A 25,638-nucleotide genomic window follows, 5' to 3' on the forward strand; every position below is an offset into this window, starting at 1 on the left:
GCGGCAGGGGCAGCACGGGCGGGCCGAGAGCGATGTAACGGTGGTGGGTGCGATGGCTGCTGCGTCAGGCCGTTGCTAGGCACCGGAGATGCGCCGCCAAGCAGCGCCAACGGCACCGCCCCACCACGCAGGGAAGTTCCGATTGGCTAAGCGAATCACGTGATAGAAGACGGTGGCCGGGATGGGCCCTAGACCCTCTCCTCAGAGGCGGGTTGGTTCGGGGGCATGTTCTTGCTTTTCATTGGTTGTCCCTCGTCACATGGCGTGGGACCTGCTGAAGTCGCCCCGCGCCGATTGGCGGCGGGCGGTGCGCGGGGGCCGTGGCGCGGATGTGGGCCCTGACGCGGGCGCTGTCGCCGGTGCTCGGCGCGGCGCGGCAGCGGCGGGCTCCTGCAGCGGGCTGGGCCATGGCCGAGGCTTCCTCGGCGGCGCGGCCGGCGCGGCGGCCCAAGGACGTGCCGCGGCACGTGTGGGCCCGCGAGCGGCGGCGGAGCGCGGGTACGGGCCTGGCGAGCCCCAACACCGTGTACGTGCAGGTGGTGGCGGCCGGAAGCCGCGACGCGGGAGCTTCGGTGTACGTCTTCTCCGAGTTCAACCGGTGAGTGTGTGAGCCCGCAGGGATCCCCCGCTGCCGCGCCCGGGGCCTGCCCTGACTGTCCTTCCTCGCAGGTACCTCTTCAACTGCGGCGAGGGCACGCAGCGGGCCATGCAGGAGCACAAGTAAGTGGGGACCAGGGCGGCGGGCTCGGGGCTGCAGCGGGCTCGGGGCTGCAGCGGGCTCGGGGCTGCAGCGGGCTCGGGGCTGCAGCGGGCTCGGGTCACCCCCCTTTCGCCCTTCAGGCTGAAGATCTCCCACCTGGACAGCATCTTCCTCAGCCGGGTGGCCTGGGCCAACGTCGGAGGACTGCCGGGTGAGTGGGGGGGCTGCCGGCTTGTCGGGGGGTTCCTCTCAAGGTCCAGCCGATATGTGGGCCCCAGGTGGTGGCTTTGCAGGCCTTTTGGGGACTTGACAGCGCAGGACTGGAGTCGATGATCTTGGAGATCGCTTCTAATTCTTTTGCTTCTCTGATTCTGTGTTTGATGTGGGGGGTGTTTTGTGGTGGAGGGGATAAAAAGCGGTGTCAGAGCTGCTGGATTGGTGCTGTGATGCTCTGCGGTGCTTTCAGCTGCAGTGTGGGCTCAGCCACAGTGACAGTGCATGAGAACATGTGGTGGAAGAGGCACTGCCTGTGCTGCAGCATGGCCACATCCTCCCTAAGCCTCCTGGAACAGAATACATTGCCAGTGTTGCACTGCCAGCAGGGAGCTGTTTGCCAGTCAGGCTCATTTGAGATCAAAGGATTTACAGAGGTCTCAGGCCCACTCCTGTGACAGAATCATGGAATGGTAGGAGGTGGAAGGGACCTCTCGGTCCAACCCCCCTGCCAGAGTAGGATCACCCAGGACAGGTCACACAGGAACACATCTAGGCTGGCATTGAAGGTCTCCAGAGATAGGGACTGTACCACTTCTCTGGGCAGCCTGTTCCAGGCCTCCATCAGCTTCACAGCAAAAAAGTTTCTCCTCCTGCTCAGATGGAACCTCCAGGGCTCTGCCACCCTCACAGTTCCTCCTCCTGTTTAGATGGAACTTCTGTGTGCCCAGTACCTCATGTCCTGTCACTTGAACCTGCTTGGTGTAAGAGACACCATTCTCTGTGCTGGCAGAAGTGACCTCTCAGGTGTGATTTTGTTCTTCCAGGCCCAAGTGTACCTCTTGTCCTGTCTGCCCTCATCTTCCTGACCCCCACCCCTTGGATATTTGTAAGCATTAATAAGTAAGTTCCCCCCTTCAGCCTCTTCCAGGCTAAACAGGCCCAGCTTTCTCAGTCTCTCCTCCTATGAGAGACGTTCCAGTCCTCAAAGCAGGGAGAGATCAGAACAGATCACTTGGGATCTTGTCTGCTAAAATTCTGGAAATCTCCAGGAAGGGAGGAGATTAACAATCTGCTGAGGAAACTTGAGCCAAAATGTGATGATCCAAATCTGTAGATGTTTATTATCTGCTGAGGGAAGTGACCTGTTGAGCCTGCCACAAAGCTGAGGCAAGAGAGAATTTGAGTCTGAGGTCAGCTCTGGGATTTGTGGAGTGACCTGGCACTCCTGGGCCTGAGAAGGATCTGCCTTGTGTGATCTACCAGTGGTTAATGAAGCTGTGATTAAGCTGCTTCTCTCTCTTTTAGGTATGATTCTCACATTAAAGGCTATGGGGCTTCAGAGATGTGTTTTCCTGGGGCCACCAAAGCTGGTAAGTTGTGGGAGGCAGAGTGAGCCCTTCAGAGCTTTCCTTGGAGCTGGGAGAGCTGGTGTCAGAGCAGTGAATCATTGTCCAGCTCTGAGATGCTGGTGTGAGTTAGTGCCAGCCCAAGGGCTCTGCCAGAAGGGCTGGTTTGAAAAAGCAAATCCCTTCAGTTCCAGGACAGCATCAGGCTTCTGCTCCTTGAAGGTGTCCTGTCAGCTGTTATTCTGGTGAATCATCTTGTGGAGAAGGGATGTCCTTTGTTCTCCTCTCTGCTCCCTCCTTGTTTGCTTTTGGGAGCAACCTGCTGTCTGATCTCCTGCCTAACGTGATCCTCACCAGCCTAGTGCTGTGTCTAAGATAACATTTCCAATCCTTAGCATTGTTTTCAGAGGATCCCAGCATGGGGAGGGTTGAAGGGACCTCTGGAATTCATCCAGTCCAAGCCCCTGCTCAGGGCACCCACAGGGTCACAATGGCCAGAGGGGGTTGGAAGGTCTCCAGAGAAGGAGACTCCACAACTTCCCTGGGCAGCCTGCTCCAGGCCTCCATCAGCTTCACAGCAAAAAAGTTTCTCCTCCTGCTCAGATGGAACCTCCTGGGTTCCAGTTTGTGGTTCCTTTGTAGCCTGTCCCTGGGCCCCACTGAGCAGAGTCTGGCCCCAGCCTCTTGCCCCCTAGCCTTTAGGTACTGAGCAGCATTGAGGTTTATTTCTCCTTCCACTGAGGTTTTATTTCCTTGCAGTATCTGCTGGAAAGGATGGGCAGAGTGCTTCCAGACCCTCCTTTCTCTTTAAGTGAGATGGGACACCTGCCCGGGGCTCTCTGGATGCACTTCACTGGGAGTGTAACTCCCCAGAGTGGTGCTTCGTGGCAGGTCCCAGGCCTGCCCTCCTGACACATTGTTTCTTTTCCAGCAAAACTATTTGAAAGCAATCCGGCTCTTTCCGGGCCCCCTGAAGAGGATGGATTTAGGTATGTAGGTCACCAGGGGAACATGAACTCCTGACCTCTTTTTGTTTCAGCTGTAGCCAAGCTTGAACAGTAACAACAGCAGGAAAAGTCTCTCTGGCTTTGATTTGCTCCAGGGAAGTTCCAAATGCCTGTTTTAATGGACGAGATTGTTCAAACCATCCCAGAACTGCTCCCAGCTCTGCCAGCCTGGCTGACAGCTTTGCACTGACAGAGGCTGCCAGTGAACTTCTTACCCTGCTGTCTGGACTGCTTCCTGGGGGCTTTTCAGAGCTTTAATCATTCATTGATCTCTGCAGCTGGGGGAAACAGGACATTCAGCAGGTTTTCTTTAAGAAAGCAAAAGAAGCTCTTGCCCTGGTTTCAGTTCTTGTGGAGGAGGAACCTTTTGTCCTGCAGCTGTTAATGCTGGTTTCTGATCCCTTCCCAGCTGTGCAGTTGCACACAGAGCCTGAGTACAACGATGAGACAATGACAGTGCAGCAAATACCTCTGACAGGTGAGCATGGGGCCCTGAGCAGCCTGGGCTGGTGGGAGGTGTCCCTGCCCATGGTAGGGGGATTGGAACTGCATCATCTTGAAGGTCCCTTCCAGTGCCAGCTATTCTGTGTGAGGCTGGAGTCAGGCAGGAGAGGGACTTGTTGGGTAGCCATGCTGAAGGTGCTGGGAGGGGTGGTTCTGCCTGCAAGCCTGAGTAAGGAGAGGCTGAGTCATTTGTGTGGTTGGCTCAGGAGAAGGATCTCCCTCAGAGGAACAGGACCTGCTGAGTCAGGGCCTTGGGCAGTTCCTTTAGGTGTGGGCATAAAGAATGACAGGTGGAATGTCACAGGACAAGGCCTTTCTCAGCCAGCTGAGTTTGCTGGCTGCTGGAAACTGTGATCCTGAGAGCAGAGACACTTGGGTGACACCAAGCCCATGAAGGCTCCAGGCCTGGGGCAGAGTGGCTGGAAGTGGCCCAGCAGAAAAGGACCTGGGGATGTTTGCCAGCAGCATCTAAAGATGAGCCAGAGGGTGCCCAGGTGGGCAAGAAGGGCAGCAGCAGCCTGGCCTGGAGCAGCAATGGTGTGGGCAGCAGGAGCAGGGCAGGGATTGTGCCCCTGGACTGGGCACTGGGGAGGCCACAGCTTGAATCATTCAGTTTTGGGCCCTCACTTGTAGAAGGATATTGAGGAGCTGGAGCAGGTCTAGAGAAGGTCAACAAAGCTGTGGAAGGGTCTGGAGAACAGGCTTGGGGAGGAGCAGCTGAGGGAGCTGGGGGTGGAGAAGAGGAGGCTGAGGGAGACCTCATTGCTCTCTAGAGTTCCCTGAGAGGAGGCTGGAGCTGGGTGGGGTTTGGTCTCTTCAAGCAGTTAGAGTAAGTGATGGGATAAGAGGAGATGGTCTCAAGTTGCCTGGGGAGGTTTAGGTTGGCCCTGAGGAACAATTCCTTCTCCAAAGGGCTGTCAAGGCCTGGCCCAGGCTGCCTGTGGCAGTGGTGGAGACCCAATCCCTGGAGGGGTTTCAAAGCTGTGGAGATGTGGTGCTGAGGGCCATGGTTTGGTGGTGCCCTGGCAGTGCTGGGGTAACAGTTTGACATGACCTTAAATGTCTCTTCTAAGCCAAATGATTCTGGGATGCTGTGACTTGGGTGGCAGATGCCTCCTGAAGGAAGTGAGTGGGGTGTGCAAGGAGAGGTCGGCCTGGGAAGAGCTCTGTGTTCTGGTGCAGTTTAAACCTGACTGTGATGGAGGGAGGAGGGGATGCTGCTCAGACTTTTGTTATCTCTCCCTTCTGACTGAGTGATCTTTGTCTGCTTTGATTGGATTTGGGGCAGGAAAACCTCTAGCTGCTGAAAGTTCATTGCCTCAGAGCCCTGGAGCATCATACCAAGGAGGCAATAGTCCTAAAGGAGGCAATAGTCCTAAAGGAGGGCCTGGATCCCCAGGAGCTGCACAACAAAGCTTGGAGGAGGGCAAGGAGAAAGGCAGTCCAAAGAAAACAGGTGAGATAAATGGCCTGAGCCTTTGAACTGCAAAGAAGTCACAGCAGGTTCAGGACAGGCTCTTGTCCTCTGGGCCCTCACTTGCAGACCTCTGGAAGTGAGGTTTGCAGAGAAGTTCAGCTGAGGAATCAGTGGAGCAGAAATAGCTCTGCTACTTTGGAAGCTGACCTGGAAGTAATTAGGCCTGGAAAGTAGAAGGGTCCTATGAGGACAGGCTGAGGGAGCTGGGCTTGTGCAACCTGGAGAAGAGAAGGCTCCAGGCAGACCTCAGAGCAGCCTGCCAGTACCTGAAGGGGCTGCAAGAAGGCTGCAGAGAGACTGCAAAGGCCTGCAGGGACAGGACCAGGGACAATAATTTGAAATGAGAGCAGAGCAGATTGAGATTGGATGTGAGGAACAAGTTCTGCACCATGAGGCTGCTGGAACACTGCACCAGGTTGCCCAGGGAGGTGGTTGAGGCCCCATGCCTCGAGATATTCAAGGTGAGGCTGGACAGGGCTCTGGGCAACCTGATCCATTGGAGGATGTCCCTGCTGAGTGCAGGGGGTTGCACTGGATGACCTTCAGAAGTCTATTCCAACCCAAACCATTCTATGACTCTTGCTTAGACTATGATCAGTCCTTGTGGCATTTTGCCCTTGGCTGGAGTGGGGGCTCCAGCCTCTGTAGTTGCATTTTGAAGGGGTGTGGGGGTTGGCTTTGGAGGTCTTGGGCTTTATTTTGGTGTCTTGTAGCTACCAGTGTGGGCTGTGGCCTTAGGTGCTCATCAGGCTTTGCTGCTGGGCTCCAGGCTGGCTGCCTGACGTTCCTGGTGACGTTTTAGCCAACTTTGAGGTGGTTGTTGCTTTAAGGAAGATGTTTGTGCTGACTGAGTGGTTCTGCTGCCTTCTGCAGGTGACCGACAGCCCTGTGCAAGACCCCAGCCTGAGCTGGTCATGGCTTTCCTTTGCAAGGTGAGCTGGGACACAGCCCTCTGAGTAGAACCACAGGGTGGGAGGGCTTGGAAAGGACCTCTGCAGATCACCCAGTCCACCCTCCCTGCCCAGGTCACACAGGAACACATCCAGGAGGGCTCTGAGTGACTCCAGAGATGGAGACTCCACCACCTCTCTGGGCAGTCTGCTCCAGGGCTCCACCACCCTTAAATTAAAGAAGTTCCTCCTCATGTTTAGATGGAACTTGCTGTGTTCAGGGTTGTGAACTGGCTACAGAACAGGATCCCAGGATGTTAGGAGTTGGAAGGGACCTCAGGAGATCATCAAGTCCAACCCCCCTGCCAGAGCAGGACCATAGAATCCAGGGCAGGTCACACAGGAACACATCCAGATGGGTCTTGAAAGTCTCCAGAGCAGGAGACTCCACAACCTCTCTGGGCAGCCTATTCCAGTGCTCTGTAAGTCTCACAGTGAAGCAGTTCCTCCTCATGCTGAGGTGGAACCTCCTGTGCTGGAGTTTCCCTCCATTGCCCCTTGGCCAAGCCCAGGGTGTGAGTGCTGGAAGGGGACCTGCAGTGACCACGTGGTGCCCAGTGCCTGAGCACTTCAGGGCTGCCCAAAGGTGGCATTGAGGGCATGCTCCAGATGCCTCTTAAACACTACCAGGCTTGAGGCATTGGTCTCCCCTCCAGGAATCCCAGCAGGGTGGGGGCTGGAAGGGACCTCTGGGGATCATCTGGTCCAAGCCCCCTGCCAGAGCAGGCTCACCTGTTCCAGGTCTAACCTCCCCTCAGAGCCTTGTCTCATCTCACTGAGATGTAATTGGAGGCAGCATTTTCAAGCAGGACGTGGAAGCTGTTCTGTGATGCTGCTCTTCCAAGGTCAGAGTGACTGCAGCATGAGTGGGAATGTGTCAGAAGTGGAGACTTTGGAGGTGTTCCTTATGGAGCAGTCAGTTAAGAGCACACAGGTTCATTCTTGCTTAGTGCTTACAATGGGGAGCTCTGTCCTGCTTGCTTGGCTAAGGAAGGGAGCAAGAAGCAGCAGCACCTCCAATCCTGGCTTCAGTTTTGGGCCCCTCACTCCAGGGACACTGAGGAGCTGGAGCAGGTCCAGAGAAGAGCAACCAAGCTGGGGAAGGGTCTGGAGAACAGGGCTGGGGAGGAGCAGCTGAGGGAGCTGGTGTTGGTTTGTGTGGAGAAGAGAAGGCTGAGGGGAGACCTCATTGCTCTCTACAGCTCCTGAGAGGTTGCAGTGAAGTCAGGTTGGGCTCTTCTCCCAAAGAACTAGCAATAGGACAAGTGGGGATGGCCTCAGGTTGCCCCAGGGGAGGTTTAGGTTGGACCTGAGGAACAATTTATTCCCAAAAGGGTTGTCAAGGCCTGGCCCAGGCTGCCCAGGGAAGTGGTGGAGTCCCCATCCCTGGAGAGGTTTCAAAGCCCTGGAGATGTGGTGCTGAAGGCCAGGGTTTGGTGATGGATTTGGCAGTGTTGGGTTAATGTTGGACTTGATGATCTTTGGAATTTTTTCCAGCCTCAGGGATTCTACCATCTTGGACAGCAGCAAGTGCAGTCAGAGCCTTTGGGGTCAGTTGGTCTGGTGGCTGTGGGCAGGTGGTTGGTGTGTGGCATGGCAGAGCTCTTCTCTCCTGCCCCTCTTTTTGTTGGGCCTGTCATTAGTTTGGTTTTGGTTATGGTTTTCTTTTTTCACTTTTCAGATCCACCCAAAGAAGGGAAAATTCCTAGTAGCTAAAGCTCAGGAGATGGGCCTGCCAGTGTGAGTATGAGATGCCAGCCTGGGCACGGGCAGTGCCAGGCACGTGGCTGTTGGCAGCTAACCTTTGTGTGCCTTGCCTGCAGGGGCACCCCAGCCATCCTGCCCATCATCACAGCTGTCAAGAATGGGGAGAGCATCACCTTTGAAGGCAGAGAGGTGCGATGCTGTGGCTGTGCCACCCTCCCTCTCTAGCCTCCCAATCCCTTCCTGCAGAATGTTTCACCTACCAGCAGCTGCTGGGATGTGTTTGCTTGGGGCTTGCACACCATTCTTGGCTGCTGGTTTCCTGCCTGTTCCTTCTCATCCCTGGCCAGAGGCTGGCACAGGGTTTGCTGGTTTTGAGCTTTGAGTGGCTACTTTGGGTTCTTTCACCAGCCCCAAGCTGTTGCTGAGTGTGGCTCCAGCCCTGGAATTGTTTAAGGCCAGGCTGGATGAGGCCTTGAGCCTCACCCCTTGAGGTGTCCCTGCCCGTGGCAGGAGGCTTGGAACTTAGATGATCCTCAAGGTCCCTTCCAACCCAAAGCATTCCATGACTCCATGTCTGGGAGGGCTCCAGGGGTCTGATCAGGGATGAAGCTCCAGAATGAGCTCATTTGTGAGTGGGGCTGTGTGGCTGCTGTGTGTCAGAGCTTCTGCATCTCCTCTTTGAGACAGGCCTAGGAGTTAAGCCCTGCCTGGTTTAAGTCTGGGGTTTGGATGCCTGTGTAGCTCCCTCTTAGACCACAAGAAGTTGTGCAGGGCTCATCTGTCAGGCATTGCAGTGAGAGGCACAGCTCTGGCTGTGTCCAGGTGAGGAGCAGGTGAAGATCTTCACCTGGGAGCCAGCACTGCCAGCCCTTGGTGACACAGGAATGTCACAAAGCTTTGTTTTGTTGTTTCTTAAGCACATTGTGCTACCATCTGAACCTGCTGTGGGAACCTAGAAGCTGTTGAAGCTCCCTGGCATTAGGTTGTGGTTTGCTCTGAGACCAGGGCTGGGGTTGATTGTTGTAGAGTAGTGGAAATCTGAGTAATGGGAGCAGAGGGGGCCCATGGGTGGCACTGGGGAGCGTGGAGAGGACCTGCTGGGGGCTGGCTGGCAGAGCAGCTGCCACAGGAGGTGGCTGCAGTGATGTGAGAGGGGCTGTGTGAGTGGCTTGTCTGTGCTGTGATCTCTGTGTGTCTGCCTGCAGCTCTCTCCTGAGGAGCTGTGCACCCCTGCTGACCCTGGCCCAGTGTTCCTCGTGCTGGAGTGTCCTCACCAGGGCTTCCTGGATGCCATCTGTGAGAATGAGACCTTCCAAAGGTAGCAGGGGCCCGGGGGGTGGTCCTGGGCAGCCTGCCCTAGGTGGCCCTGCTTTGGCAGGGGGGTGGGCTAGGGGATCTGCAGAGGTGCCTTCCAGCCCCCACCACTCTGTGTGTGGCCCTGTGTTTGGGGGAAGATGTCTGTGCTGGGCTTTGCCAAAGGGAAGTTGTTCTGCTCCAGGTGGGTTCCTGTGGCCTATGTCTGAGCTGCTTGGCACTGTTGAGGAGCCAGAGAAGCACAATGTGATGGTTTTAAGACACCCAGATGGGCTGGCGGGGGGTTGGGAGGGCCCTAGGGAAAGGCCAACATGTGCAGGGTCTGTGGTCTCATGGGACCCCCAGAGTAGGAAGTGTGCACTGGTGTCTTGCTGGGGGACAGCACAGTGGCAGCCTGGGCTGTGTGCAGTGCAGGGCTCCACAGCAGGGTGCTGAGCTTCTGAAAGGCCCTGCAGATGTTGCTCTTGGAGCACAGGAGCTACCCTGGGCAGGGGGAGATGTCAGCAAAAGGTGGGCTTGAGCCTCCTGGGGACTTCTGCCTGTGGAGCCTGGAGCCCCTGAACTGTGCAGTGATGGTCTGTGCTCTGCCTGCCTGGGAGGGGAGGGTTACATCTGGCAGGATCAACAGGGGAGAGGGTAGGAGATGCCAAGGTGATGGAGGACTTACAGGAAGACCTTGCTGCTCCCTGCCACGCCCTGAAGCAAAGCTGGAGCCAGGTGGGGGTTGGTCTCTTCTTCCAAGTAACAAGTGATAGGATAAGAGGAAATGGCCTCACTGCAAGAAGGACATTGAGGGCTGGAGCAGGGCCAGAGAGGGGCAACAGAGCTGGGGAAGGGTCTGGAGAAGAGGGCTGGGGAGGAGCAGCTGAGAGAGCTGGGGGTGTTTGGTGTGGAGAAGAGGAGGCTGAGGGAGACCTCATTGCTCTCTGTGACTCCCTGAATGGAGGCTGCAGTCAGGTGGGGTTGGTCTCACCTTACAAGGATTAGGGGATAGGAGAAGAGGAAATGGCCTCAGGTTGCAACCAGGGGAGGTTGAGGTTGGATGTTAGAAGAAACTTCTTCATTGAAAGGGTCTCAGAGTCTGGCCCAGGCTGCCCAGGAGGTGGTTGAATGCCCATCCCTGCAGAGGTTTCAAAGCCCCAGAGACGTGGTGCTGAGGGACAGGGTTCAGCCCCAGCCCTAGCAGTTAGAGCAGGGTTGCTCCTGATCTTAAAGGCCTTTTGAACCCCAGCTGACTCAGACTGAAGCACAGGGATTCTGTTGTCCCCAGGTACCAGGAGGGGCATCCTGAGAAGCAGGTGGCCTTGGTTATCCACATGACCCCAGAGGCAGTGCTGAGAGACAGCCGATACCAGCAGTGGCTGCAGAGGTGAGTGAGGTGCTGGGGGGGTGTGAGGTGCAGGGGGGGTGTGAGCTGCTGCTGCCTTGGGGCTCGTGGGCAGCTGCCAGTCCTCGTGGTGCAGATGAGCGTGGGGGTGTGCAGCGGAGCGTGGGGGTGTGCAGCGGAGCGTGGGGGTGTGCAGAGGAGCGTAGGGGTGTGCAGCGGAGCGTGGGGGTGTGCAGAGGAGCGTGGGGGTGTGCAGCGGAGCGTGGGGGTGTGCAGAGGAGCGTGGGGGTGTGCTGATGAGCGTGGGGGTGTGCAGCGGAGCGTGGGGGTGTGCAGATGAGCGTGGGGGTGTGCTGATGAGCGTGGGGGTGTGCTGATGAGCGTGGGGGTGTGCAGCGGAGCGTGGGGGTGTGCAGCGGAGCGTGGGGGTGTGCTGATGAGCGTGGGGGTGTGCAGCGGAGCGTGGGGGTGTGCTGATGAGCGTGGGGGTGTGCAGAGGAGCGTGGGGGTGTGCTGATGAGCGTGGGGGTGTGCAGAGGAGCGTGGGGGTGTGCAGCGGAGCGTGGGGGTGTGCTGATGAGCGTGGGGGTGTGCAGCGGAGCGTGGGGGTGTGCAGCGGAGCGTGGGGGTGTGCTGATGAGCGTGGGGGTGTGCAGCGGAGCGTGGGGGTGTGCAGCGGAGCGTGGGGGTGTGCTGATGAGCGTGGGGGTGTGCTGATGAGCGTGGGGGTGTGCAGCGGAGCGTGGGGGTGTGCTGATGAGCGTGGGGGTGTGCAGAGGAGCGTGGGGGTGTGCTGATGAGCGTGGGGGTGTGCAGCGGAGCGTGGGGGTGTGCAGCGGAGCGTGGGGGTGTGCTGATGAGCGTGGGGGTGTGCAGAGGAGCGTGGAGGTGTGCAGCGGAGCGTGGGGGTGTGCAGCGGAGCGTGGGGGTGTGCTGATGAGCGTGGGGGTGTGCAGCGGAGCGTGGGGGTGTGCAGAGGAGCGTGGGGGTGTGCAGCGGAGCGTGGGGGTGTGCAGCGGAGCGTGGGGGTGTGCAGAGGAGCGTGGGGGTGTGCAGCGGAGCGTGGGGGTGTGCAGCGGAGCGTGGGGGTGTGCAGAGGAGCGTGGGGGTGTGCAGCGGAGCGTGGGGGTGTGCTGATGAGCGTGGGGGTGTGCAGCGGAGCGTGGGGGTGTGCAGCGGAGCGTGGGGGTGTGCAGCGGAGCGTGGGGGTGTGCTGATGAGCGTGGGGGTGTGCTGATGAGCGTGGGGGTGTGCAGCGGAGCGTGGGGGTGTGCAGCGGAGCGTGGGGGTGTGCTGATGAGCGTGGAGGTGTGCAGCGGAGCGTGGGGGTGTGCAGAGGAGCGTGGGGGTGTGCTGAGGAGCGTGGGGGTGTGCAGCGGAGCGTGGGGGTGTGCAGCGGAGCGTGGGGGTGTGCTGATGAGCGTGGGGGTGTGCAGCGGAGCGTGGGGGTGTGCAGCGGAGCGTGGGGGTGTGCTGATGAGCGTGGGGGTGTGCTGATGAGCGTGGGGGTGTGCAGCGGAGCGTGGGGGTGTGCAGCGGAGCGTGGGGGTGTGCAGCGGAGCGTGGGGGTGTGCAGCGGAGCGTGGGGGTGTGCAGATGAGCGTGGGGGTGTGCAGATGAGCGTGGGGGTGTGCAGCGGAGCGTGGGGGTGTGCAGCGGAGCGTGGGGGTGTGCTGATGAGCGTGGGGGTGTGCAGCGGAGCGTGGGGGTGTGCAGCGGAGCGTGGGGGTGTGCTGATGAGCGTGGGGGTGTGCTGAGAGCGTGGGGGTGTGCAGCGGAGCGTGGGGGTGTGCTGCGGAGCGTGGGGGTGTGCTGAGGAGCGTGGGGGTGTGCAGATGAGCGTGGGGGTGTGCTGAGGAGCGTGGGGGTGTGCAGCGGAGCGTGGGGGTGTGCTGAGGAGCGTGGGGGTGTGCAGCGGAGCGTGGGGGGTGTGCAGAGGAGCGTGGGGGTGTGCAGCGGAGCGTGGGGGTGTGCAGATGAGCGTGGGGGTGTGCTGATGAGCGTGGGGGTGTGCAGAGGAGCGTGGGGGTGTGCAGCGGAGCGTGGGGGTGTGCAGCGGAGCGTGGGGGTGTGCAGAGGAGCGTGGGGGTGTGCAGAGGAGCGTGGGGGTGTGCAGCGGAGCGTGGGGGTGTGCAGATGAGCGTGGGGGTGTGCAGAGGAGCGTGGGGGTGTGCAGCGGAGCGTGGGGGTGTGCTGCGGAGCGTGGGGGTGTGCTGCTGAGCGTGGGGGTGTGCTGCTGAGCGTGGGGGTGTGCTGATGAGCGTGGGGGTGTGCAGCGGAGCGTGGGGGTGTGCAGCGGAGCGTGGGGGTGTGCAGCGGAGCGTGGGGGTGTGCTGATGAGCGTGGGGGTGTGCTGAGGAGCGTGGGGGTGTGCAGCGGAGCGTGGGGGTGTGCTGATGAGCGTGGGGGTGTGCAGCGGAGCGTGGGGGTGTGCAGCGGAGCGTGGGGGTGTGCTGATGAGCGTGGGGGTGTGCTGATGAGCGTGGGGGTGTGCGGAGCGTGGGGTGTGCAGCGGAGCGTGGGGGTGTGCTGTTGAGCGTGGGGGTGTGCTGATGAGCGTGGGGGTGTGCTGTTGAGCGTGGGGGTGTGCAGATGAGCGTGGGGGTGTGCAGATGAGCGTGGGGGTGTGCTGTTGAGCGTGGGGGTGTGCTGTTGAGCGTGGGGGTGTGCAGATGAGCGTGGGGGTGTGCAGCGGAGCGTGGGGGTGTGCTGATGAGCGTGGGGGTGTGCAGAGGAGCGTGGGGGTGTGCAGCTGCCCTGTTCTCAGCTATGCTGAAGCTGTTTTGCTCTTGGCTCTCCTCTTGCAGGTTTGGGCCTGGCACCCAGCACTTGGTGCTCAATGAGAGCTCCTCTGCAGTGCACAACCCTCGCAGCTACAAGATCCAGACTCAGCTGAACCTCATCCACCCGGAGATCTTCCCTCTGCTCACCACCTACAAGAGCAAGGTAGGCCAGGCCCTGCTTGCCTGCCCACCTGGTGGCCCTGGGCAGTGGAAGGTGTGTCAAGTCCCTTGTCCCCACAGGAGGAGGAGGCAGTCTGCAGCGTGCCCCTCGTGCGAGGAGAGTGCCTCCTGAAGTACCACTTCAGGCCCCAGCAGGAGTGGCAGAGGTAGGTGTGGGGCTCTCTGCTTTACCAGTTTTTGGGTGTTGGCTCTCAGAAGCTTTTCAGTGTGAGGCTGTGCTGAGGGGGGAGGCTGTGCACAGTGAGGGGCTTCAAGGTCTTGTCCAACCTGTATGATCCTGTGGCTCAGTAGGTGTGTTGGGGTGGGGCTGGTGGTGGGGCCTGATGAGCTTTGAGGTCTTTCCCAACCTTTATCATTCTGTGATGAAGGGTAATGGCTTTGAGCTGGGAGAAGGGAGATTGAGACTGGAGATGAGGAAGAAATTGTTGGCAGTGAGGGTGGGGAGAGACTGGCACAGGTTGCCCAGGGAGGCTGTGGCTGTCCCCTGCCTGGAGGTGTTCAAGGCCAGGCTGGATGAGGCCTTGAGCAAGCTGTGCTGGTGGGAGGTGTCCCTGCCCATGGCAGGGGTTGGAGCTGGATGATCTTTGATGTCCCTTCCAACCCAACCCACTATGAATCTATGTTTCTTCCTGGTGGCTGTCAGCTGTGCCTTGAGGGCTGTGTGGCTCCCCAGAGCACTGAGAACATCACCTGAGCAATGCTCTGAAGTGGTGTTTTTGTCCCTCATTCTTGCAGCCTCCTGTGCTCCTTTGCCCTCATGTGCTGTGTAGCCAGCCCTGGCTGTGGCAGGGAGAGCCTTTCTGGGGAGCTCACAGAAAGTCTTACCAAGCTTTTTGTGGCTTCAGATTGTGTCAGAGCTGGAAGCCCCAAGTGGAAAAACAGTTGCAGAGTTCTCCGCTGGTGCTGGTGCTGTGGCAAGAGGGTGGAGCTGCTCAGTGAGGGTCTGAAGGGCAGGGAGCAGGGGAGAGCAGCTGCTGTGGCTCACATTTCTGTCTCTGCTGGGCAGGAGGACCCAGATGCCAAGAGGAGTTTCTGTTTCTCTGCAGGCCTGTGGTGCTGCACATGCCCTGAGGCAGGAGCAGGCCACAGGTCCCTTGTGCTTTGGAGTGGTGCCCCAGTCCTTGGGGCCACTCTTCCACAGTGCCAGTGCTGCCTTGCAGCGCCCTCTAGAGCAGGCAGCTCTGGGAGGGGACAGTGCCAGGATCTTCCTGCTGCTGCACTTGGGTGGGATGACTTTTGTGTGGTGTGGTTCAGCCCAGCCAGGCCTTTGTGGCACACACCACAGTCCTGGGTGTAACTTCCCCCACACCTCACCATGGAACATGGGAGAAGCATCTGAGGGGCTGGGCACAGGGAACTACTGGGGAGAGTCCAGTGGAGGCTACAAGGATGCTGAGGGGCCTGGGACATATGAGTGAGGAGGAGAGGCTGAGAGCCCTGGGGCTGGTGAGCCTGCAGAAGAGCAGCCCCAGAGGGGGTCTGAGCAATGTTTATAAATGTCTGAGGTCTGGATGTCAAGAAGGGGCCAGGTCCCTTCCAGTGGTGTCCTGTGATGTGCAAGAGACAGTGGACATGAACTGGAACCCAGGAGGTTCCCCCTCAGCGTGAGGACAAACTTGTTTGGTGTGAGGGTGCTGGAGCCCTGGAGCAGGCTGCCCAGAGAGGTTGTGGAGTCTCCTTCTCTGGAGACTTTCCAGCCCTGGCTGTGACCTGATCCTGCTTTGGCAGGAGGTTTGGAGTCAGTCTGCAGAGGTCCTTTCCAAACCCCCAACCTCTGGTTCCATGCCCCTTTGTTGTGAGGCTGTTTGACACAGTGGTGAGGCACTGTGCCCTGGAAGGTGCTGTCCTGCCAGTCCCTGCCCTGACCCAGGCCTGTCTTGCAGAGATGCTGTGACTGTCTGTGACCAGGAGGCCTTTGTTAGCGAGGCCTTGGACCTCCCTGACTTCCAGAGCCGTGTGAAGGAGTGCAGAGAGAGCCTGCCTGCTCTGCCAGGTAAGCACCAGCAGCTTCTCAAGGCTCAGTGTGACAGGAGGTAGGAGCTCTTGGTGACCCCTTGCTGTTGAGCCTACACACAGCTGGCAGCATGCAGTGTCCTTGCTGCTGCAGTCCTCCTGGGGCTGTGCAGAGGACAGGCTTGGTGCAACCTGAGTTAGCTTCTTTCAGTTGGACTCAGGCAGTTCTGTGCTTTGGGGATCAAGAGCACCCTCAGTGCATTTGTAGATGACACCAAGCTGGGCAGCAGTGTGGATCTGCTGGAGGGCCAGGGGGCTCTGCACTGGGACCTGCCCAGCTGAGACCAATGGGATGAGGCTCAACAAGGCCAGGAGCTGGGTCTTGCACTGAGGTCACAACAACCCCACAAGGCTCCAGCTTGGGGCTGGAAACTACCCAGCAAAGAAGGCCCTGGGGGTGCTGGGTGACAGCTGCTGGAGATGAGCCAGCAGTGCCCAGGTGGGCAAGAAGGGCAGCAGCAGCCTGGCCTGGAGCAGCAATGGTGTGGGCAGCAGGAGCAGGGCAGGGATTGTGTCCCTGGACTGGGCACTGGGGAGGCCTCACCTCGAATCCTGGGTTCAGTTTGGGGTTTCTCACTCCCAGGAGGACATTGAGGGCTGGAGCAGGTCCAGAGAAGGGCAGCAAAGCTGGGGAAGGGTCTGGAGAACAGGGCTGGGGAGGAATGAAGGCCAGAGTGAGGCTTCTCCCAAGGAACAAGTGACAGGACAGGAAGAAACAGCCTCAGGCTGCCCCAGGGGAGATTCAGATTGGACATGAGGAACAATTCCTTCCAAAGGGTAGTTATGCCTTGGCCCAGTCTGCACAGGACAGTGGTGAGTCCCCAGCCCTGGGGAGGTTGCAAAGCCAGGGTGATGTGGTGCTGAGGGCCAGGGTTTAGCAGTGGGTGTGGTAGTGTTGGGTTAGTTTTGGGACTGGATGACTTGAAGGTCTCTTCCAGTCTAAACCATTCTTTCATTCTGGTTTTCTAAAGCTGCTGGGTTTGGGAGTTGAGCCTGGTGGGGGCAGTTAGAGACAAAGCCCCAGCTGCTGTTTGTGAGCTAGGCAGAGCTCTGCTCTTGTTGAATGCTGTCCCAGCAGCCCCCCTGTGCATCCTGGTGCCTGGGAGAGGTCCAGCTCCAGCCCCAGCTCCCTGTGTCACTGCTGGATTTCAGCTGTGCTGCTGGCAGGGAGGTTTCAATGTGTTACCCAGCACAGCTCCCTGTCTGAGTCCTGATTTCAGGAAGGGTCTGGGCATTGTAGAACAGGATCCAGGTCTCTGCTGAAGTGGCAGATGTGTGGTGGGCAGTGAGCAGAGTCCCTCTTTGCCCCCTTGGGACGTGCAGCTGTGACCTCCTTGCTGCTGGTGCTCCTTCCAGCATCCCTGCAGCTGCAGGCAGGCAGAAATGCAGCTGCTGGGGATTCAGAGCCTGGAGTCCCTGCCTGTGGAGCCAAGTGGTGCCTGACTGGGCAGTGTGTGGGTAACAAAGCCTTGTGGTCTGTTTCCTCCAGGGAATGTGGAGACTTACCCTGAGATTGTCTTCTTGGGAACAGGCTCGGCAATTCCGATGAAGATCCGCAACGTCAGCGCCACGCTGGTGAACACCAGGTACCCCCTGTGCCACCATCAGTGGCCATGCCTTTTGCCATCTGCCCCCAGGGCCTGCTCAGCACCAACACCAGAGCACAATGAGCTGTGCAGACAGACTAATAGGACAGTTAGGGGTGCAGAGCACTGAGAGGTTGCTGCCTTACCCCAGGAATGCTCCAGGCCTGGAGCAGAGTGGCTGGAAACTGCCCAAGAGGCAGACCTGGGGGTGTTGATCAGCAGAGGCTGAGGATGAGCCAGCAGTGCCCAGATGGGCAAGAAGACCACCAGCAGCCTGGCCTGAATCAGCAATGGTGTGGGCAGCAGGAGCAGGGCAGGGATTGTCCCCTTGTACCAGGCACTGCTGAGGCCACACCTTGAGTATTTGGTTTAGGTTTAGGCACCTTACTCCCAGAAGGACACTGAGGGCTGGAATAGGTCCAGAGAAGGGCAACCAAGCTGGGGAAGGGTCTGGAGAACAGGGCTGGGGAGGAGCAGCTGAGGGAGCTGGGGGTGTTGAGCCTGGAGAAGAGGAGGCTGAGAGGAGACCTCATTGCTCTCTACAGCTCCCTGAGAGGAGGTTGCAGTGAGGTGGGGGTTGGGCTCTTCTCCCAACAAGAGAAGAGATAGAGAGGAAATTGCCTCAAGTTGCACCAGGGGAGGTTTAGGGTGGACATGAAAGGAAACTTCTTCCCAAAACGGTTCTCAGAGCCTGGCCCAGGCTGCCCAGGGGATGGTTGATTCCCCTTCTCTGGAGGGGTTTCAAAGCTGTGTAGATGTGATGCTGAGGGCCATGGGTTAGCATCAGTCAGGATTGTTAGAGAATGGTTGGATTTGGTGATCTCCAAGCTCTTTCCCAGCCCAGCTCCAAAGGCCTCCCTCCCTGATGGGCCCTGGTCAGAGCTGCTGCAGTGGTTCTAACTGTCTTTGTGCCTTGTCTTTGGCAGCCCTGCCCGCTCCCTGCTGCTGGACTGTGGAGAAGGAACCTTTGGGCAGCTGTGCCGGCACTATGGGCAGGGAGTGGACCGAGTGCTGTGCAACCTGGCAGCGGTGTTCGTGTCCCACATGCACACAGACCACCACTCGGTGGGTTGCAGGGGGGGCTGCTGGGTGGCACTCAGCTGGAGCTGCAGGGACAGATGTTGCCTGCCTGGCTCTTGGGCTTGAGCTTCCCCTCTGTGCTCCCCAGACACTGTTCCATCTGTGTTTCTCATCCCCTCTTTCTGGTAGGGGGACCCTGCAGACTTGCTGGGGTCATCTCCATTTTTCAGCTGTGTCCAGCCCAGCTTCCTCCAATAGAATCACAGAGCCAAAGAATTGTGCTGGTTGGAAGAGACCTCTAAGGTCCTTGAGACCAACTAGTCACAGAAGTTGCAGGTGGCCTGCTCTGGGTTGGGGCAGGCTCTTTGCTGCTCTGCTAGCTCATGTCTGCAGACTACACTGGGCCTGAGCTGTTGAGCAGGCTTTGTGCTCTGCACCTTCTGTTTGGGAGCAGACACAGCAGATCTAGGAGGGGTTGGGTGGCTGTGTGCTGCTGGCCAGAAGCCGTGGCAGTGCTGGGGCAGCTCAGCAGGCTGTGGCTGTGGGCAACAGAGCCACTAAGGACTTCTGACAGGGTTTCCCCAAAGTGCAGCTTGCTGAGCTGTGGCAGCACTGTTGCCACTTCCAGGCCAGAGGTGTCTGACTGCAGCTTGGTGTCTCCTGGCTTCTCTGCAGGGGCTGTTGAACATCCTGCTGGAGAGGAGGAGAGCCTTTGTAAGTAGTGCTGAGAGGGGAGCTGCTGAGTGGTGGAAAGCCCCCAGCCTTTCTCCAGGTGTTTCTGCTTTGGTGCACACCTCGTGCTGAGCCCTCCCCCTCACTGCTGTTCCAGGCAGCCCTTGGTCAGCCGTTCAGCCCTCTGTTTCTGGTGGCCCCTGAGCAGATCATGCCTTGGCTGCAAGAGTACCACAACCACTGTGAAGAGATCCTTGGAGACATCAAGTGAGTGTTGTGTGTAGAGAAAGGTCCTTCCTTGCTGGGTCCTTACTCAAGGCAAACTGCTGACATCCATTCCTCACAGCCCTTCACTGGAGGGGACTCTGACTCCTTCTCTGGCTGGAGAATTAGGCTGTGCAGGTTGCTAAGGGGAGGAGAGGCTTTGTTACTCACTTGTGCTACTTAGTAGAGGCTTAGGTTCAGCCTTTCCTTGGAAAAGAGAAGTTGAGTGAGGGACTGACCATTCTTTAGGGAGTCAAAGGATGAAAGGAATTAGCAGATGTCTTGAAACTCCCTAGAGGGAAATTTTGGGATTGTGTTATTTTAAAAGATGAAATAAGTATGAAGTTGCTAAAATAGCTCTGATAACCAAACAGGTGTAAATCAGTTTCTTCAGGCATGGTTTATTCTTGTGAGTATTCTGATTCAGTTCTGGCTGCTTTTTACTTCCATAGAGAAACAGGATTCTGCCCTTTAGGGTTAGCCAAATATTTTAGGAGGCCTTGAGCTCAAATGCTGAATTCCTGTTTGCAGCATGTTACAGATACTCTGCTTCAGGGTACAAGCTCACAAGAGTATTCAGTGTGTTAAGCTGTCTGTGTGGAAGGCTTGAGGTGAGGAGAAAGTTCTTCACAGAAAGAGTGCTCTGCCATTGGGATGTGCTGCCCAGGGAGGTGGTGGAGTCACTGTCCCTGGAGGTGTTCAAAAAAGGATTGGATGTGGCACTGCCAGGGTTTACTTTAGTCATGAGGTGCTGGGTGATAGGTTGGACTTGATGATCTCTGAGGTCTTTTCCAACCTTGTTGATTCTATGATTCTAATGACAGAGCATTTGACAGTGAGGAAGAGGAGGGTGGATGAGTTACTGTGCAGTTGGAGCAGTGAAAGCAAGGGGAGAAGCAGATGGTGCACAGAAAGTGTAGTCTGTAAGGTGCTGGACTGAGCAGGAGGAGCTGTGGGCTGCTGCAAGACCAGCTCAGGCTTTCCTTTGTACCTGTGCTTAGTTGTCTCCTCTCCCTCCTCACAGAATGATTGCTTCCCAGTCTCTGGTGAAGGGCTGTGAGAACACCAAACCCAAAGCCAAGTGGTTTGTCAGCTCTCTGCTGGAAGGCTACGACTTGGCTGAGGTAAGCTGGCAGGCTGCAGGCTCAGTGGCTGAGGGGTGAGAGGGGACCTGAGCTCTAACACCTCTGTCCTTGCTCAGTTTCAGACCTGTGAAGTCCAGCACTGTAAAAATGCTTTTGCATGCTCCATGGTGCACAAATCTGGCTGGAAAGTTGTCTACTCTGGTGACACAATGCCCTGCATGGCCTTGGTGCAAATGGGTAGGTGACAAAAACCCTCCTCTGCCTGAAGAGCCTCTGGGAAAAAGGTCTCAAGTTGTAGTATCTGAGGTGGGCACCTTCAGACCCTGGGTGCTCTGCCTGCAGCCCCAGGAGGGGCTAATGGGGGATGAGAGTTCCTGTGGGCAACTGTGCCCTGGCCAGTGCCCACCTGCAGATCACATCTGTGCCTCTGTACCCAGGGAAGGATGCGACACTGCTGATCCATGAGGCAACACTGGAGGATGGCATGGAAAAGGAGGCCATAGAGAAGACACACAGGTGGGCTGTGTCCTGCTGCCTGGCCCTGCTGGGAAGGCAAGGGTGCTGAGCTGGCTTTTGTCCTTGCAGCTGGTGGGGACCCAAGTCCTGTAGGTGGTTTTGGTGCTTGTAGAGCTCTTCAGCACTAAAAACAGAGCAGTAAACCTCACTGCTCTGGTCAGCATAGCATCAGAGGATGTTAGGGATTGGAAGGGACCTCTGGCGATCTTCCAGTCCTACCTCCCTGCCAGAGCAGGACCATAGAATCCAGGGCAGGAACACATCCAGATGGGTCTTGCCCAGAGGAGGAGACTCCACAACCTCTCTGCTCTCTCCACAACCTCAGCCTGCTCCACTGCTCTGTGACCCTTACAGTGAAGCAGTTCCTCTTCATGTTGAGGTGGAACCTTCTGTGCTGGAGTTTCCATCCATTGTCCCTTGTCCCAGTGGGGGCACAAGTGAGCAGAGGCTGTCCCTCTCCCTTCCTTCCTGACCCCCAGCCCCCAGATATTTATAAACATTTTTTAGATCCCCTCTCAGTCTCCTCTCCAAACAGCCCCAGAGCTCTCAGCTTTTCTCACCAGGCAGTGCTCCAGTCCCTTCAGCATACTTGTAGCCTTCCATGGGACTCTCTCAGGTAGATCCCTCTGCCTCTTGAACTGGGGAGCACAGAACTGGATGCAATATTCCCCAAGGAGAAGTGGGGGAAGCTTGTCATGAGATGCTGGGCACTTTCCAAGCAGGCCAGCCCAGAGGAGAGGCCTTCTGCTTGATGGCACTTTAGACTATGCTCAGGAGGTGGAAGAGTCATCCTGTCCCCACAGCTACCCACAATTCAAACTGAGCCCTGCAGCCCCGTGGTCCCGAGCCCTGCAGCCCCGTGGTCCCGAGCCCTGCAGCCCCGTGGTCCCGAGCCCTGCAGCCCCGTGGTCCCGAGCCCTGCAGCCCCGTGGTCCCGAGCCCTGCAGCCCCGTGGTCCCGAGCCCTGCAGCCCCGTGGTCCCGAGCCCTGCAGCCCCGTGGTCCCGAGCCCTGCAGCCCCGTGGTCCCGAGCCCTGCAGCCCCGTGGTCCCGAGCCCTGCAGCCCCGTGGTCCCGAGCCCTGCAGCCCCGTGGTCCCGAGCCCTGCAGCCCCGTGGTCCCCAGCCCTGCAGCCCCGTGGTCCCCAGCCCTGCAGCCCCGTGGTCCCCAGCCCTGCAGCCCCGTGGTCCCCAGCCCTGCAGCCCCGTGGTCCCCAGCCCTGCAGCCCCGTGGTCCTGAGCTGTGCCCCAGCAGAAGCAGGGAGCCCTGTGAGCAGCTTCTCCAAGCTGCCCATGAGTTGTAGTGCAGGAGGGCTGGACCTGCTGCTCTCCTGGGCCCAGGGTTTGGCTCAGCCCTGTCCCCAGTCTGTCCCCAGCCAGTCACAGCTTCTCTGCTGTGCTTGGAGCTGTCTGGGGGTCAGGGACTTGCCACCAGTGCAGGCTGCTGGAGTAGGAGCTGCCTGAGCAGGGCCACTTCATGCTCGGAGAGCGCTGGCAGGTGTCTGGTGCTGGTGTGGCCTCTCTGCAGGTGCAGAACAGGCCCTGCCCAGCCTGTGTGTGAGCAGCCTGTGGTTGCTGTTGCAGCACCACCTCGCAGGCCATCCAGAGTGGGCTGAAGATGAATGCAGAGTTCATTATGCTCAACCACTTCAGCCAGAGGTACGCCAAGATCCCACTCTTCAGCGAGGACTTCAGCGAGAAGGTTGGCATCGCCTTCGACCACATGAGGGTAAGCTGGGGGCTCCCAGCCAACCTGGTGGGCAGCCTTGGTCTCACTGGGGGATGGCTGCTCAGGGGTTCAGGGCTCCACAGGTACTGATGGACCATCTGCTTCTGATGAGCAGTGTCACAGCATCACAGAGTGGCAGGGGTTGGAAGGGACCCATGGGGATCATCGAGTCCAGCCCCCTGCCAGAGCAGGGTCACCCAGGGCAGGTCACACAGGAACACATCCAGGTGGGTTATGAATGTCTCTGAGATGGAGACTCCATCACCTCTCTGGGCAGGCTGCTCCAGGGCTCTGGCACCCTTAAATTTAAAAAAGTTCCTCCCCATGTTCAGATGAACTTCTGATGTTCCAGTTTGTGCCCTCTGTCCCTTGTCCTGTCACTGGGCACCACTGAACCAAGCCTGGTCCCATCCTGCTGACACCTACCCTTGAAGTATTGGTCAGCATTGCCCAGATCCCCCTCAGGCTGCTCTTCTCCAGGCTCTCAGCCCCAAGGCTCTCAGCCTCTGCTCCTCACAGAGCTGCTCCAATCCCCTCAGCACCTCTGTACCCCTTTGCTGTACCCTCTCCACCAAGTCCCTGTCCTTCCTGAACTGGGAAGCCCAAAACTGGACCCAGGACTCCAGATGTGCCCACCAGGCAGAGTAAAGGGGGATGAGAACCTCCCTGGTTCTCTTTTTTACTGGCCACACTCTTCTTGATGCACCCCAGGCCCTCATTGGCCTTCCTGGCCACAAGGGCACATTGCTGCCTCATGGGGAACTTGTTGTCCCCCAGCACTCCCAGGTCCTTCTCCAGCAGGTCCCCCCTCAGCTGTCCTGCTGCAGGAGGTTGTTCCTCCCCAGGGGCAGGACCTTACACTTACCTTTGGTGAACCTCATGAGGTTCCTCTGCCCAGCTCTCAGCCTGTTCAGGTCTCACTGGATGACAGCACAGCCTGAGGGGTGCCAGCCACTGCTCCCAGCTTGGATCATCAGCAAAGTGGCTGAGGGGACAGGGACAGGGACGCTCCACCCCTTTGCCCAGATCAGTGATGAAGGTAGGGATGGACCCAGTGCTGGGTTGTCTTCCACAAGGGCCACTTTTGCTGCTGGCAGTGGAAATCAGCAACATGAGGAGAGGGTTGCACAGAGTGAGACAGCTGCTGGTAGCTCTTGAGAACACTTCAGATGCTGAGTGCTTGCCTTGTGTCACCTCTGTGCTGTGCATGAGAACCTCATTTTGCCACAATTTCACTCCCTTCTCAACTGCTGTACTGCTTCAGTGGCCTCCTGCAGAAGACATCCAGCAGCCACCACTGGAGTGTGGTCATAGCAGTCAGAGTAACTCAATTACAGAACTTGTACAGTGTCCACATCCTTTCTTGTGAGGAAAATGTCAGCAGGTGGCTGAAGATGAGCCAGGGTGCCCAGGTGAAAGAAGAAAGCCACCTGCTGGCCTGGATCAGCAATGGTGTGGGCAGCAGGAGCAGAGTAGGGATTGTGCCCCTGGACTGGGCACTGGGGAGGCCACAGCTCAATTGCTGGGTTCAGTTTTGGGTCTCTCACTCCAAGAAGGACATTGAGGGCTGGAGCAGGTCCAGAGAAGGTCAACCAAGCTGAGGAAGGGTCTGGAGAACAGGGCTGGGGAGGAGCAGCTGAGGGAGCTGGGGGTGTTTGGTGTGGAGAAGAGGAAGCTGAGGGAGACCTCATTGCTCTCTACAGCTCCCTGGAAGTCAGGTGGGTGTTGGGCTCTTCTGCCAAGACATAAGTGACAGGACAAGAGGAAATGGCTTCAAGTTGCCCTAGGGGAGGTTTAGGTTGGACATGAGGAACAATTTCTTCCCCAAAGGGTTGCCAAGTCCTGGCCCAGGCTGCCTAGGGCAGTGGTGGAGTCCCCATCCCTGGAGGGGTTTGAAAGCCCTGGAGATGTGGTGCTGAGGGCCATGGTTTAGTGGTGCCTTGGCAGTGCTGGGTTAAGGCGTGGACTGGATGACCTGAAAGGTCTGTTCCAGCCAAGACAGTTCTGTGTTGTGTAGGTTGTGCTGTGGGAGCTGTGTGCTGAAGGCCTGGCTGGTGTGAGTGCAGCTGGCAGGGGCCGGTGGCACTGCGCTCCGAGCGGGCCAAGGGCAGGGAGGTGAGGCTGGTGCCTGGTGCCTTGCAGGTGCGGTTTGGGGACTTTGCCACCATCCCGAAGCTGATCCCCCCCCTGAAGGCCTTGTTTGCAGATGACATCGTGGAGATGGAGGAGCGGAAGGAGAAGCGGGAGCTGCGGCTGCTGAAGGAGACGGCGGTGCTCCTGGAGAGGCTGGCGGCTGGCAGCGACACCCAGCCCGCCTGCCACAAACGCAGGCAGCCCCAGGAGCAGCAGCCACTGCCCAGCAAGAAGCTGAAAACAGTCAACTGAGCGCTCTGCTGCCGCAGGAGCACTCAGGGCAGCGCAGCCGGAGGGGCTGCTGAGCGCCTGGCTCTGCTTGGTCATCCCTGCAGCTCCATGGGCTGAAGCTACCAAGCAGGAGCAGTGCAGGTCCTGGTGGTGCCAGCGGCTGTCCACACAGCTCCTGGCTCTGGCTCTCACCGGCCCGTGTGTTATTTTCCTCCTCCCCACAGTGGTTCTATCCTGTAAGCTGTTAGGAGGCAGCAGCAGCAGTGACCTTTGTGAGAGGTCAGGCTGGGGCAGCCCCTGTGGGGCCCAGAAGCAGCCCAAGCAAGCCGCAGGGTGGTGGACAACAGAACCAGGTAGCAGAACCCAGGGCCCAGGAGGAAATGCCACAGTAAACTGGGACCTGGTTGATTTGGAGGTTACAGTAGGGGTGTGAATACTGCTCTGTTCCCATTTTACTCTCTGCTGCTTCCTCTGGATCTCCAAAGGGTTCTGCAAACACTTTGGTTAGGATCTGAATAAACCACTCAGGTGGCTGTTTCTGCAGTGCAGCCTTGGTGGAAAAAGCTATCTCAGCCTGGTGCTGTGCCTCCTGCTTCTTCTGGCTGTGTTACCTGCCAGCAAAACCACATCTTGCCCCTGTCACCCTACAGAGAGGAGCTTCACTTCTCGCTTCAAGCTGGTAACAACGGGAGGTGGCTTTTGAGTAGCTCCAGAACAGGCAACTGAGAGGTTCCTGGAGCAGATTCCAGTTCTGGGTGCAGGACCAGGGAGAGCTGATGGATAGGGGGAGGGTGTTTTGGAGGTTTACTCAGGGACTGCTTTGCTTTTCCCCCTGCCAGTGATTTAACCACATGCGGTCAGGAAGGCTTGGCATGGTTCCA

At 58.2% G+C, this 25,638-nt stretch overlaps 1 protein-coding gene across 1 annotated transcript; it reads left to right on the forward strand.

Moving 5' to 3' along the window:
- Window positions 1-407: 407 nt before the first annotated feature.
- Window positions 408-24,778, forward strand: ELAC2 (elaC ribonuclease Z 2). The gene is made up of 24 exons (XM_054393682.1): window positions 408-598; window positions 670-720; window positions 841-911; window positions 2,222-2,286; window positions 3,194-3,251; window positions 3,679-3,747; window positions 5,062-5,229; window positions 6,124-6,182; window positions 7,882-7,940; window positions 8,024-8,096; window positions 9,113-9,225; window positions 10,492-10,590; window positions 13,356-13,494; window positions 13,572-13,657; window positions 15,395-15,504; window positions 17,014-17,110; window positions 18,037-18,175; window positions 18,806-18,844; window positions 18,960-19,069; window positions 20,091-20,190; window positions 20,268-20,388; window positions 20,589-20,667; window positions 22,249-22,393; window positions 24,536-24,778. Exons 1-24 carry the CDS (start codon window positions 408-410, stop codon window positions 24,776-24,778), a joined length of 2,484 nt encoding a protein of 827 aa, XP_054249657.1.
- The last annotated feature ends 860 nt before the right edge of the window (window positions 24,779-25,638 follow it).

The sequence above is a fragment of the Indicator indicator genome, chromosome 29, assembly GCF_027791375.1.
Source record: "Indicator indicator isolate 239-I01 chromosome 29, UM_Iind_1.1, whole genome shotgun sequence".
NCBI lineage: Eukaryota > Metazoa > Chordata > Aves > Piciformes > Indicatoridae > Indicator > Indicator indicator.